General features: G+C 46.1%; 1 protein-coding gene across 7 annotated transcripts in view; it reads right to left on the reverse strand.

Moving 5' to 3' along the window:
• The window catches only part of Wdr59 (WD repeat domain 59), a 312,153-nt gene that overhangs the window by 110,533 nt on the left and 188,563 nt on the right, over positions 1-13,057 (reverse strand). For all 7 annotated transcript variants that reach the window (XR_011039436.1, XM_068346284.1, XM_068346280.1 and 4 more), the window contains exon 17: positions 8,500-8,581. Coding sequence is in view for 6 of the 7 variants with exons in the window: in XM_068346284.1 (XP_068202385.1) it covers positions 8,500-8,581 (82 nt within the window). In the remaining variant the exon portion in view is untranslated. The remainder of the gene's footprint in view (positions 1-8,499; positions 8,582-13,057) is intronic.

Below are 13,057 nucleotides of genomic sequence, written 5' to 3' on the forward strand. Positions count from 1 at the left end.
ATTTAAACTGATCCACCTCCTCAAGTAACTCTCCATTCAACATGACATTCAACCTCGCACCACCTTCCCTTCCCGAACATCTCATAACCTTACTCTTACCCATATTAACTCTCAACTTCCTTCTCTCACACACCCTTCCAAATTCTGTCACTAATCGTCCAAGCTTCTCTTCCGCGTCTGCAACCAGTACAGTATCATCCGCAAACAACAACTGATTTACCTCCCATTCATGGTCATTCTCGTCTACCAGTTTCAATCCTCGTCCTAGCACTCGAGCATTCACCTCTCTCACCACTCCATCAACATACAAGTTAAACAACCACGGCGACATCACACATCCCTGTCTCAGTCCCACTCTCACCGGAAACCAATCGCTCACTTCATTTCCTATCCTAACACATGCTTTACTACCTTTGTAGAAACTATCCACATTCCAAATTGCTTCCCTATCAACTCTATCATACGCTTTCTCCAGATCCATAAACGCAACATACACCTTACCTTATGCTAAATATTTGTTCCCACACTAAATACAAACTCATTCTTTACTATAGGAGATATTCTAGCGCGAGCTGGAAAATATGGCAGAAAACCTTAACAAGGTCATTAACGACCGGGTCGGTAGTTATCCACCTGTTAGAGGTAGGGGACTGCTGGTTGGTAGCTACTGAATACCTTCAATCGAATTCTAGCCGTCGCAGTGGTAGCACCGCTGATCCTGCTTTTGTTTGACTGGCAGACTAGCCTTTCTTTAGTGTGTTTTTGATTAACTTTTTCTTTTTCTTTTCTTTATTAGATGTGATGTCCTCTATTATGAGTTAGTGTCCAGGGATTCCCCCGAAATCTTGTGGCACATTCATGTCACCACCGGAGGTGGATCCTCATTCCCTATGCCCTTCGTGAAAAGGTCATAGGTGTTCTGAAGGCTCCCTCTGCCAAGTATGTAGAGAATGGTCGCCCTCTCAGTGGGATAAGTTCGTGAAGAGGAAGAAGAGGAGATCCAAGAAGGATTCGTTACCTCCAGGTTCGCCGTCGAAAGGTAAGGAGTCTCGGGCCTCTTCTTCAGCCTCTCGATCTCTCCCTTCAGACTCTTCCTTGCCTCCTTCCTCCGGGGGAAAGTCAAGGAAGAGCGGCACCATTGACTTAACCCCCATTCCTCCTGGTCAGGCGGATCACGTTGCCCCTCCCAGTGGGACAATTTCTTCCACCATCGGGAATAACTCTATTACCGCTTTTATTCCAGATCACGTACGAGCGGTATGGCCTGCCCTTGGACTTCCTGGTTCTCCTTTGGTGGAAGTGTGGAACCAGTTCCTAGTGGCCACAGTCTTACCTCAGGTCCCTTATGTTTTGGAACCTTCGGGAGTTCCGGACCTCGCCTACATCCCGTCAACCCAGTCGGCGGCCGCTGAAGTGTCGGCAGATGTAGTAACTTCAGCTCCCGCGGTGCCTAATTCGCTTCTCGCTTGCGCTTCTACAAAACCACAATGTCACAAGCACGATCATCGCAATACCTCCCCCTCCCCCTCCTCCTCCTCCTCATCGTCTTCGTCCTCCTCGAAGGCTATGAGGGAGAGAGAGAAGAGGAAGAGAAGAGCTCGCTCTTCTTCGCCCAGACGTTCTCGTCGGAGAGAGAGGCGACATAGGAAGACACGTTATTGTTCTCGCTCTTCCTCGCCTTCTATCTCTTCACGAAATGTCTCGCCGAGAGACGATAAGCGCTCTCATCATAAACATAAGAAGAGTGCATCCTCGCGTCATCGTTCTGCCTCGCGATCGTCTTCCTCTCACGAGGGATCATCTAAGCGCTGTAAGAAGAAGAGCTCTACGAGACGTTCTCGCTCTTCGTCACGAGAGAGTTCTCCTAAGCGTAATAAGCGCTCCCATTGGAGCGATTTTTCATCTAATCGTGCCCGGAGAGCGACCAAGGAAAGAGAGCACTCTGAGTGCGATCCCTCTCCTTCACATATTAACTTGAGGAGCTCAGATTGCTCTAGGGAAGCGAGAAAGAGCACTTCTTGCCGTCGCTTCGTATCAACAGAGAGAGCGCGCTCCCGTCCTTGAAACTCCCGATCGCGCAAGTCTCCGGACATATCCGGAGGGGTTCAACCCTTCTTCTCCTTGGTTGAAAACAGAGGAAAAAGGCCAGAGCGCCGATCAATGCAACCTCTTACTGAGACAGTACCGTTAATTCGGTCGCCTACGCCTAGACCATCGACTTCGAGGCAAGATCAGGTGCGCGCGGTGCCATTAGCCAGCGCTCAGCCTTCCCTTGGAATAACGGCTATGGAGTATTCTACGTCGCCGTTACCTCCAGACACTCGGGCGTCTATCGCCCTCCCTCGCGAGGAATTAGCGCGACCGGAAGATTCCTCGGAAGAACAACCATCAAAGGATTAATAGTCCTCCTATCTGAGGGCTCTAAGAACGATGTGTAATATCTCAGGCCTCGGGGATTTACATCTGTCACCACGACATACCGACGCTCCAGCTTTAGACAGATTATGTCGTCCTCCACCTAACCCTAAGACCAGAATCAAACTTCCCTGGTCTATTCACACTGCAGGCCATCTGAGGAAGGTCTCGCAGGCAGTCTCGGGGGAAACGGGTTCCTTGAAGTCTCAAGGATCCCATAAACTTCTGCAATTTCCATTTTCGAGGCAAAAGCGTTTTTACAAGGTCAGAGACGCCAACCCTTCTCCTTTCACCCTGGATCCCCTCACAGCAAGGCTCACACCTGGCTGCTCTGCAGAGAGACTCTCTTCTCTCCCAGTCTCCTTCACCGCCACAGAAGCCTCGGCAATGGAAGCAGTGTCAATGTCCCTTCTGGAGGCATTATCCTGGTTTGACACGTGGTCAGGCACAGTCGGCTCCCTAGTGAGTCACGAAGACCTATCAAACCAAAACTCCATGCAGTCCCTGCAGGAAGTCCTAGCGGCTGGGGCCAAAACAATGGACTTCCTAACTGCTACGACTGCAACCATGTGGGGCAACTGGATTCTAAAAAGGAGGGAATCAGTGGTTTCCAGACTTCATAGGAGCATCGGTAAGACCGAGAAGTCAGATTTGAGGAACTCTGATCTTCTGCAACCTCTCCTCTTTTCTAAACAGGCAGTTTCCTCTGCCTTAGATACTTGGAGGAAAGAGACGCAGGACACCGCGATGCAAAAGGCTGCTTCCCTTCGCACAATGCAACAGCAGCCATCTCCACAACCCAAAACCATAACCGCAACTCCACTCCCAGCCAAGAGCCTCAGCCATCCCTCTTTTATAGCCAAACCCATGGGCAGGGGAAAGTCGGCTCCTCGTAAGGCTAAAGGCAGAGGGAGGAACCCTAGACAGAAATAGGGTCACGCCCCCCCCCCTCACAGTGCGTAGGGGGGTGCCTGCAGGGGAGTTGGAGGAGGTGGAAGGCTATGGGGGCCATGCAATGGACCATCAAGGTGCTTCGTTGGGGGTACCACATCCCCTTCATAGACTCTCCTCCTCCTCTAATTCCTCCCCCGATCTTGTCCTCCCAGATCCCTCGGGATCCAGGGAAACAGCAAGTCCTAGCTCGGGAGATCCAGAGCATGCTCCTAAAAGGCGCCATGCAAGAGGTCTCCAACGCCTCCCCAGGGTTTTTCAGTCGCCTCTTTCTGATAGAGAAAGCCTCGGGAGGTTGGAGACGCGTAATCGATCTCTCGACCGTGAACCAGTTTGTGAAGCAAACTCCATTCAAAATGCAGACAGCAGCCTCCGTGACCCAAGCGGTGCGTCCAGGAGATTTTATGGCATCGGTGGACTTAAAAGATGCATATTTCCAAGTGCCGATCAATCGCACATCTCGGAAATTCCTGTGCTTTCTGGTTAAGGGTTGAATCTTCGAGTTCAAAGTCCTATGCTTCGGCCTCTCGACCGCCCCACAGGTCTTTACGAAGGTTTTCGAACTCGTATCTTCGTGGGCTCACAAGCATGGAATACGTCTGCTAAGATACCTGGACGATTGGCTACTCCTGGCCTCGTCCAGGGAGCTAGCTCTGGATCACCTGAGAAGACTTCTAGACCTTTGCAAGGACTTGGGGATCCTTGTAAACGCAGAGAAGTCTTGCTTGACTCCAACCGAAGTCTTAAACTATCTGGGTATGTCCATCAACACCCAGGTAGGGAGGGTGTTCTCTTCGGAAGACAGACTTCGGGGACTGGATCAATCCATCTGCCATCTCTTGTCTCCACTACCGCCTACAGCCAAGTCGTGGCAGAGTCTTCTGGGCCATCTTTCCTCCCTGGAAAAACTAGTTCTAGGCGGAAGATCGAGAATGAGAAATCTCCAGTGGCATCTGAAGACCCATGGGTCTCAAAAGATTGATTCTCCATTCTTGTCAGTGGAGGTTCCAGCTCTGGTGTTACAAGCTCTTCATTGATGGTCAACCAGAGAGAATACCCAAAAGGGCATTCCCCTCCTAAGCCCCAGTCCGAAGTTAAAACTCTTTTCTGACGCATCGATACGGGGCTGGGGTTCCCGCCTAGGTCCGAAATTAGTATCAGGAGTCTGGTCTCCGATAGAGCAAACTCTCCACATAAATCACCTGGAATTATTAGCAGCCTGGAAAGGCCTAAAATTCTTTGTAAAAGATCTACAAGGACGAGAGGTGGTGCTGATGAGCGACAACTCCACAGCCGTCTCGTACATCAACAAACAAGGGGGTACTCTGGCAAGAGACCTCTGTCTGCTAGCAGTCCAGATTTGCCAGTGGGAGGAAGGTCACAACATTTCTCCTACGGCCAGGTTTATTCCGGACCGGAGAAACATCGTGGCGGATCAACCGAGCAGGCATCACCAAGTGTTGAGTGGCAATGGTCTTTGGATCCTCAAGTAGCGAAGACAGTAATAGCTTTGTGGGGTTTCCACACAATAGACCTGTTTGCCACTTCTCTGAATGCGAAACTTCCTCGCTACGGGTCCCCAGTTCCAGACCATCAGGCAGCGATCCAGGACGCCCTTCAACATTCCTGGAACAACCTGGATGCATATGCCTTTCCACCCTTTTGCCTGCTCAGAAGGGTGATCAACAAACTCAGGACCTCCCGGAACTGCAAGCTAACTCTAATAGCTCCGGCATGGCCAAGCAGAGAGTGGTACGCAGACCTTCTTTCCCTGCTGGTACAAGTTCCAAGGTTTCTGCCTCCAGAACCCCTTCTGTTGACGCAGCCACACAGTGGTATCCCCCACGGGAGAATCCACTTCCTGAAGCTTCACGCTTGGAGGCTGTCCAGTCTCTCCTCAGAAACAGAGGCTTTTCAGAGAAGGTGGCTGAGCACATGTCCAGGCACCTACGCCAATCTTCCACAAACCTCTACCAAGCAAGATGGAAAGTGTTTGCAGCTTGGTGTAGAGGGCGAGGCGTGTCTCCACTCGATCCCTCTCTTTCATTAATGGCAGACTTCCTGGTATACCTCAGGGAGGAGAAACTCCTCTCAGTCTCGGCAATTAAAGGCTATCGTTCAGCCTAAAGCCTCATCTGTAGACTGAGAGGGGTTGACCTTTCCACCTCAGAAGATATCACCTTGTTGATTCGAGGTTTTAAGAGATCTTGCCCCCCAGTTGAGATTAGACTACCAACTTGGGACGTGTCCCTTATCTTACGTTCCTTGAAGGGACCACCCTATGAGCCCTTAAATAGGACCTCTGACTACTTCCTAACCCTTAAGACCGTCTTCCTAGTAGCTCTGGCCTCAGCAAAAAGGGTTGGTGAACTTCATGGTCTATCCTACGAAGTCACTCATTCTAGAGGATGGGGGGGAAGTCTCGCTCAACTTCGTGCCAGGCTTTGTGGCCAAAACTCAGAATCCGATGAGAGGTTTAGAGAATTTCAATTTTCCAGCCTCAATAGGGTAACACAGGATACTGACCAATTGCTACAGTGCCCAGTCAGGGTGCTAAGGAAATACCTGAAGCGCACCAGACCTTTCAGACCACGCCTCCATCATCTCTTCCTCAGTACCAACAAGGTAAAGAAGAGAATCTTTCGCAACACCATCTCTTTCTGGCTCAAGAAAGTTATTGCGAGAGCCATTCACGGAGACCCAGAGGCAGCTCAACCCAAAGCCCATCAGGTTAGGGGAGTGGCTGCCTCACTGGCGTTTAAGATGAATTTTTCAGTCTCCCTAGTCTTAAGAGCTGGAGTCTGGAAACGCCAATCTACATTCACCTCTCACTATTTATCCGATGCAACACATAGGTCTCTAAACACCTTTTCTATAGGGCCTATTGTGGCAGGTCAACAGGTGCCGTATCTACCTTACACCCTTTCAGGGGACAGTAGCCATTGGTCGAGGATTCTGTGTTACGCTAGGTTTTAGAAGGACATCCATCAATCTTCTGCACCTTCCTTCTTCCTCCCATCTGGGTAACCTAGTCTATAACCAGTTTCAGCTGGACTCCCCAATGGAAATAAGGTATGAAACTCATCTGACTCCTCTCACAGGGTATAAGTTATACTCGTAGTCACGAGAGTTCCCCTTTTCAAGGTCAGGGGAATCCTAAGTATGATAGGGTCCAAGTCGTATGTTCCCGACCCTCTTCATCCTGAAACATTTATTTCCACGTAATTAAAAACTTTGTCGTGCTAAGAAAAGTTAATGGGAGATTTTTTCATCAAAAGAGTCTAGTCTGAGGACTATCTTCCCTAGGAATAGGGAACTCCTCGTCCACCCTGACCTCAAGGCTAAGTCTCCTAATGTAAAGAATGAGGGTTTGTATCTAGTGTGGGAACAAATGACAAACTTATAACGAAGTCTATATTTTTCCTAACATGCAAACGCAAATTCTTTACACAAATCTTCCCTCCGTCACCGCCCCCTAAAAATAGTCCTAGCTAGAATCCGATTGAAGGTATTCAGTAGCTACCGACAGGCAGTCCTCCACCCCTAACAGGTGGATAACTACCGGCCCGGTCGTTAAGGACCTTGTTAAAGTTTTCTGCCGTATTTTCCAGCTCGCACTAGAATATCTCCTATAGTAAAGAATTCGGGTTTGCATGTTAGGAAAAATACAAACTCCGTTATAAGTTTGTCATTTCTCGCATATCTGCTTAACTGTAAAAATCTGATTCATACAACCCCTACCTCTTCTAAAACCACCCTGTACAGTACTTCTAAAATTGTGTTCTCTGTTTTATCCTTAATCCTATTAATCAGTACTCTACCATAACATGTTTACTACATCTGCTAAAAATCTATTCCAAGTACTTGCTATTTTGTATGTAAAGAAATTGCCACATTGAGTAGTGCTGTAGCTTTTCAATTCCAATTTGTATCCATAATTCTTGGACTGATCTGTGTTAAGCATGAATAGAATGTTGTAATCTACATTTGTTATTCTCTTAAGAATTTTGATTGCCTCTATTAACTGTCCCCTTAGTCGTCAAGTTTGTAGATCAAATAAGTTCAAACGTTCCATCCTCTGTTTATATCCAAATTACCTTAGTGTTGGAACTAATTTGGTGGCCCTAGTTTGTACTGCTTCCAGTCTATCTATATCCTTTTGAATACTTGGAGCCTAGAATTGAAATCCGTATTCTACATGGGGTCTTACTAGTGATGTGTACAGCTGTAGTAGTGTCTGTGTCTGTATTTAAAATATCTTTTTAAGTAACCTATTAGTTTTTGTGCTTTCTTTTCAACTTTTATGCTGTTTGGTGAACTTCAAATCCTTGCTGATAATAATATCAAGATCTTCCTCCTGGCCCACACTTTCAATTTCATTACCCAGCAGTGAGTAACCTGATTGTAGGTAACTATAACTTACAGTATATGCATGAATTCACATTTCCCATATTTGAAATGCATTTGCCATTTTCTGGACTATTCTCCTAGCTTCATTAGATCCTCTCTTAAGGCTTCTACGTCTTCTGAGTTTGAAGCATTTATGCCTAGTTTAGTATCATCAGCAAATTTATCTATTCTACTAGTTAATCCTAAATGTATGTTGTTGATGTAGATCAGAAATAGCAAAGGGCCAAGGATGGATCCTTGAGGTACTCCACTTATAACAGCTGCTCACTTTGAAGCTTCTCCATTGATTGCAACTTTGTTTTCTGTTTGTTAGCCAATCTTCAATCCATTTAGCTGGCTAGTCAGTGATGCCTACTGCTCTAATTTTGAACATTAATTTTTCATGAGAAACTTTGTCAAAAGCCTTTTGAAAGTCTAGATATATAATGTCTATTGCCCTGCTGTTCTCATAAATGCTAAACATGTTGTGGAAATATTTCAACAGATTTGTCACATATGACCTCTTTTGTCTGAAGTTGGCTCTCTTTCAGAAGATTGTTTTTTTCTATATGTTCTACTAATGAATCTACTATAATTGATTACAAATTTTCACAAGGCACTGAAATTAGACACAGGTCTGTAGTTGCCAAGTGCTTTTCTTTCATACTATAAACAGTATTTAGCAAATAAAATTACTCTTAAATATTATGATGACAATATAATGAATATAGAAGAAAACCATACCTGTACCAGGTCCTTTCGTCCCACAGCAGCTGCAGCATCTCTGTTCTTCGTACATGATCGAACTATGTCATTTTCATCAAGTCTGAAATATTTCTAGTAATAATTATCATAGACCATCCCCTTGGATATCTAAGAAATTTACTGTGTAATCTGGTATAGTAAACTACCTGAATAGTAATATTATTTGAAAAAATAGCAACATTGATAATAATTCTTGGTAGAATTTAAATGATCATTCTCAGTTAACCTTTCTCTGTATACAAACACAACAAACAAACATAAATATCTGGAATTGACAAAGAAATATCTTTAGATGAAATTTTTACTTGAGATGTGCAGATAGTATCAGCCTTTTTTGCGAGGATCGGTATTGGTATCGACCACTGTCATAACACCAGTATCGGTATTGGCCTCCACCATGAGTATCTGGTATTGGTATCCGCCAATCAATAAATGAACTTAAATTGCCGATACTCTGATATTGGTATTTTGGGTTATTCGAACATCAAAGATTTCCTTGTGTTCAGATTAAACAATAATGATAAGTACCCGGTAAGGTAACTCAGAAACCATTTCATGCGAGTGATGCGACTAATGTATTACATCATACTTACCAGCCATTTTTCTCTCTCAATATGATGATAAGTTCTTTAAAACTATAATTAGCTGTACAGTTTCTCGACAAACTACCTTTTCTCGAATATGGATGGGGAAGGGGGTGGAAATGAAGTTGCCAATTTTGCCTTTTTTTCTAACCAACTGACAATTGATTATAATTCATTCTAGCAAAAATAATATCTCTTACATTTTACTAATGGAATCCTACCACTAAACGGGACATACTATGGGTTTTGAATAGAATAGTTAACACTTCAGTAACTGAAATATGGACTTTGCTAAATAAAGATCCCTATATGAATTTTGGTATACATTCTAAATTTCTACTTATCTCCTACCTTCTTGTATACTAGAAAACATGCAGACAACTGTACCTAAACGTTAACTTAAAGAAAATGGGTGATAAGTAGAGTATAACTATTAGGGAAAAATTTGCTGTGATTAAGTGTTGCAAATGGAAACCTTTTATATCATTTTTTTTCAATCGAAGCCATCCTTTTAGCTCTTCATGCTACGACTATATTCTCAAATGCAAATAACTCATTACTAATATGATATTCAGTAATAATATAATTATATAGGGGAAGGCCTTAGATTTATAATCAGATTGTGTCACTGTCATGGATATAGCCATAGTTTAATATGTTTCAAACAAAACAAAAAATCTTTAAAAAACTGTTTTATGTCATATAGATACCACAAAGTGCTTGGCCTGAACTATTTACTGAATAGGCCTAATGATGCCTCAGACAGTGCATTGCACACACTGAAGAGGTTGAAAAGTCAGTCGTCAAATCAATACTACTGTATACTGTTATTGTAATCATCAGAAAATTTCTAAAGCATCGGATTACTGGCTAGTATCGGTATTGGTTATTTCTCTTGTATCGGTACCGGTTTAGAAAAAAAATAAATTGGATATCGGCAACGGTCTAGAAAAAAAATGGGTTACGGTATCGGCCTCCAAAGTGATATCGGCGCATCTCTAATTTTTACCTCTATGTAAATGAATCTTACAGAAATAAATTTACCACAGTAATAATGGGTTTGTTGACTAAAACAAACTCTTCTGAGAAATATCTGCAGATGACATTAATAAAAGGCCATACATTCAGCCAGCGCTGTACGCGAGTTTATACTTCACTAGTTCACTTCTATACGACAGAGAACCTTAATACCTATTATGGTGCGCTGATTTCAAATAGCCCACTCTCCTTTACACTGGGCCTCCTTCGTGCCACTTCACTCTTCCTTCACCCAGCTCTTCCCAGCTCTCGTTATACATTGCACATCTATTTATTGTGGTAAAAATTACAGCTACCTTTTAAATAAACCAGATTTTGCCCAAACTGGTGTTTCACTTAACTATATCCAATAATAACGCACGTAACATTCACCTTTTAGTATCGTATTTGTAAATAATTATAATCTTTTCCACTGTTTACGTTCATGCTTTCCAAATCAGCTGAATAAAGCATGTTACCAAAGGATATTCAATATTTCCTAAAAATCACAAATTTTAAGTAATTTGTATTTTTCCTAACAGTACTTACCTCGAACTACTTTCTAAGGAGTATCTGGATCTCCTCCCACCCGACCAGAATTTTGTGCAGTTTACCCTAGTCCCGTTTTCTATGAGGGTTAACCTCAGGCAGAGTGATACGCCCCCTAAGGCTAATCCCCGGGTCAGAGAGCATGCTTGCTCAGGTCTCGATCTCCAGTAAGTTCTTGATAGCTTAAGTATCTATGAAGTCCAGCAAGGCACTCGGGGTAGGATGGGCGGGCCATTACCCGAAAGTAGGGAAAACTACGCAAAAAACCATCTTAGTGTCTAAGTAACTCACTTCTGCAAGAATCCTAGGAGACATGTCCTTCCAATGATAGTGTATCCCATGGAAGTTTCAGGGGGCTACCCGAGACATTTCCGGTAAGGGAATAGGGGAAGGAAGAACAAGGGGGCTCAGGAAGGAGCCTGTGTCCTTTGGACTTACTACCCGCAGTTACCACTGGGGCTACACTTTTAAACCGCTTGGAGCGCGGAAATGACGGGAGCGAGCGAGAACCCGTCCAGGGACTTTCGAGTAGTCCTTCAAGTAGTGAGCCGTAAAGGTCGACTGGCTAGACCAAGTACCTGCCCTCAGGATTTGGCCCACTGCCATGTTTTTCTCAAACGCCAATGAAGTACTTAGACCCCTAATGTCGTGGGGTCTGGGCTTTCCTGGAAGGGGGACCCCTGCACTACTGTAGGCCCTGACGATCCCCTGCCTTAGCCAGAAGGAGATAGTGTTCTTGGAGACTGGCTTCTTCACAGTCCTGAGGAAAATGAACAGACTCTTTATCTCGGGACGAAGTCTAGCTGTCCTCTTTAAATACTGCCATACTACCCTGACAGGGCACAGCAGCAAGTCCCTCGGGTTGTCCGAACGAGGGATAGCTGGCACTGAGAACCCTTCAACTTTGGGGTCCCAAACAGCTGCATTCTGAGTCTTGGCTATGAAGGAGGGTGTAGCTTCTCGCCAGCCCTTCGAGTGTGAGATCTCGTACGACAGGCCAAGAATCTCACCTACTCTTTGCCGATGCCAGAGCTAACCGAAAGACTGCCTTGAGGGTGAGCTACTTGTCTAGAATGTCTTTTAGAGGCTCGAAGGGAGGTTCCGAAAGCATCTCCAGTACCCTAGCCACATCCCCCTGGGGCACTCTAGCGGCTTGGGGGGAACACGACTGTTCGAAGCTCTTGATGAGCGTCGAGATATGTCTGGGGGCACCTAGGTCTATGTCCTTCAGGAGGAAGACTTGGGATGGACGTGCCCACTTCGTCCCTGAGATAGACCAGGAAGTCTGCTATCTCGTGAATGGAGGCCCCTAAAGGCCTGATGTTCTTCGAGGAGCACCCTTTAGAAAAGGTAGCCCACTTCGCCCGGTACACCTCGACTGACGAACGCCTCAGGTACCCTGACATCCTTGATGCCGTCCTCGACGGATATCCTTCCATTCTCAGGAGACGCTCGATAACCTCCACGCGTGAAGGCGGAGGGACCGAGGGTTTTCGTGGAACCTTAGGAAGTGAGGCTGCCGGAGAAGGTCTGGTCTGTCTGGAAGTGGCCCAGGGGAAGGAGCGCCAGTTCCTTTAGATCCGTGAACCACTTTCTCTCCAGCCACCAGGGCGCTACCAAAGTCATCCACAGGTTGCCCGTCCGTCTCACCCTGCGAGGACCTGTCTGAGCATCCCGAAGGGTGGGAAGGCGTAAACGTCGAGGTTGTCCCAGGGTGTTGGAAGGCGTCCTCGAACCCTGCTGCTGGATCTGGCACAGGAAAACAAAACACGGGGAGCTGTGCGTTTAGTCTCGTGGCGATGAGGTCTATCACCGGCGAGCCCCACTTCAGGAAGAGGGTTTTGGCCACTTCTGGGTGTAGGGACCACTCAGGCCCTACCACTTGACCCATCCTGCTGAGGCCGTCGGCCAGGATGTTCCTCTTCCCCGGAGAGAACATGGCTGAAAAATTGATTTGTTCCCTTTCGGCCCATTCTATGAACTCTATCGTGAAACTGCACCGTTCCTTCGACTTCAGTCCTCCTTGCTTTTCCACGTAGGCCACCACTGTGGCATTGCCGCACAGCGGAGCCACGTTGTTTCTCCAGGGTAGATGGACGAACTCTAGGCACGCCCTTTGTACGGTCCTCGTCTCCAGCACGTTTATGTGCAGGTTCGTCTCCTCGACTTCCCATTTACCTTTTGCCGTTTTGTCGAGAAGATGGGCACCCCAGCCCTCCTTGGATGCGTCCCTGAACAGGAGCATCTCTGGAGGGTCGGTTGCGAAGGGCATTCCCTTGAGGGTGTTCGTTCTGACGTGCCACCACTCCAGGACTTCCTTCGTCTCCGGGGACACCAGGACTATCTTGTGCGGGGAGTCCTATCAGTCTTTGCCAGTCCTTGGCTCT

The sequence above is a fragment of the Palaemon carinicauda genome, chromosome 22 (assembly GCF_036898095.1).
Source record: "Palaemon carinicauda isolate YSFRI2023 chromosome 22, ASM3689809v2, whole genome shotgun sequence".
Taxonomy (NCBI): Eukaryota; Metazoa; Arthropoda; class Malacostraca; order Decapoda; family Palaemonidae; genus Palaemon; species Palaemon carinicauda.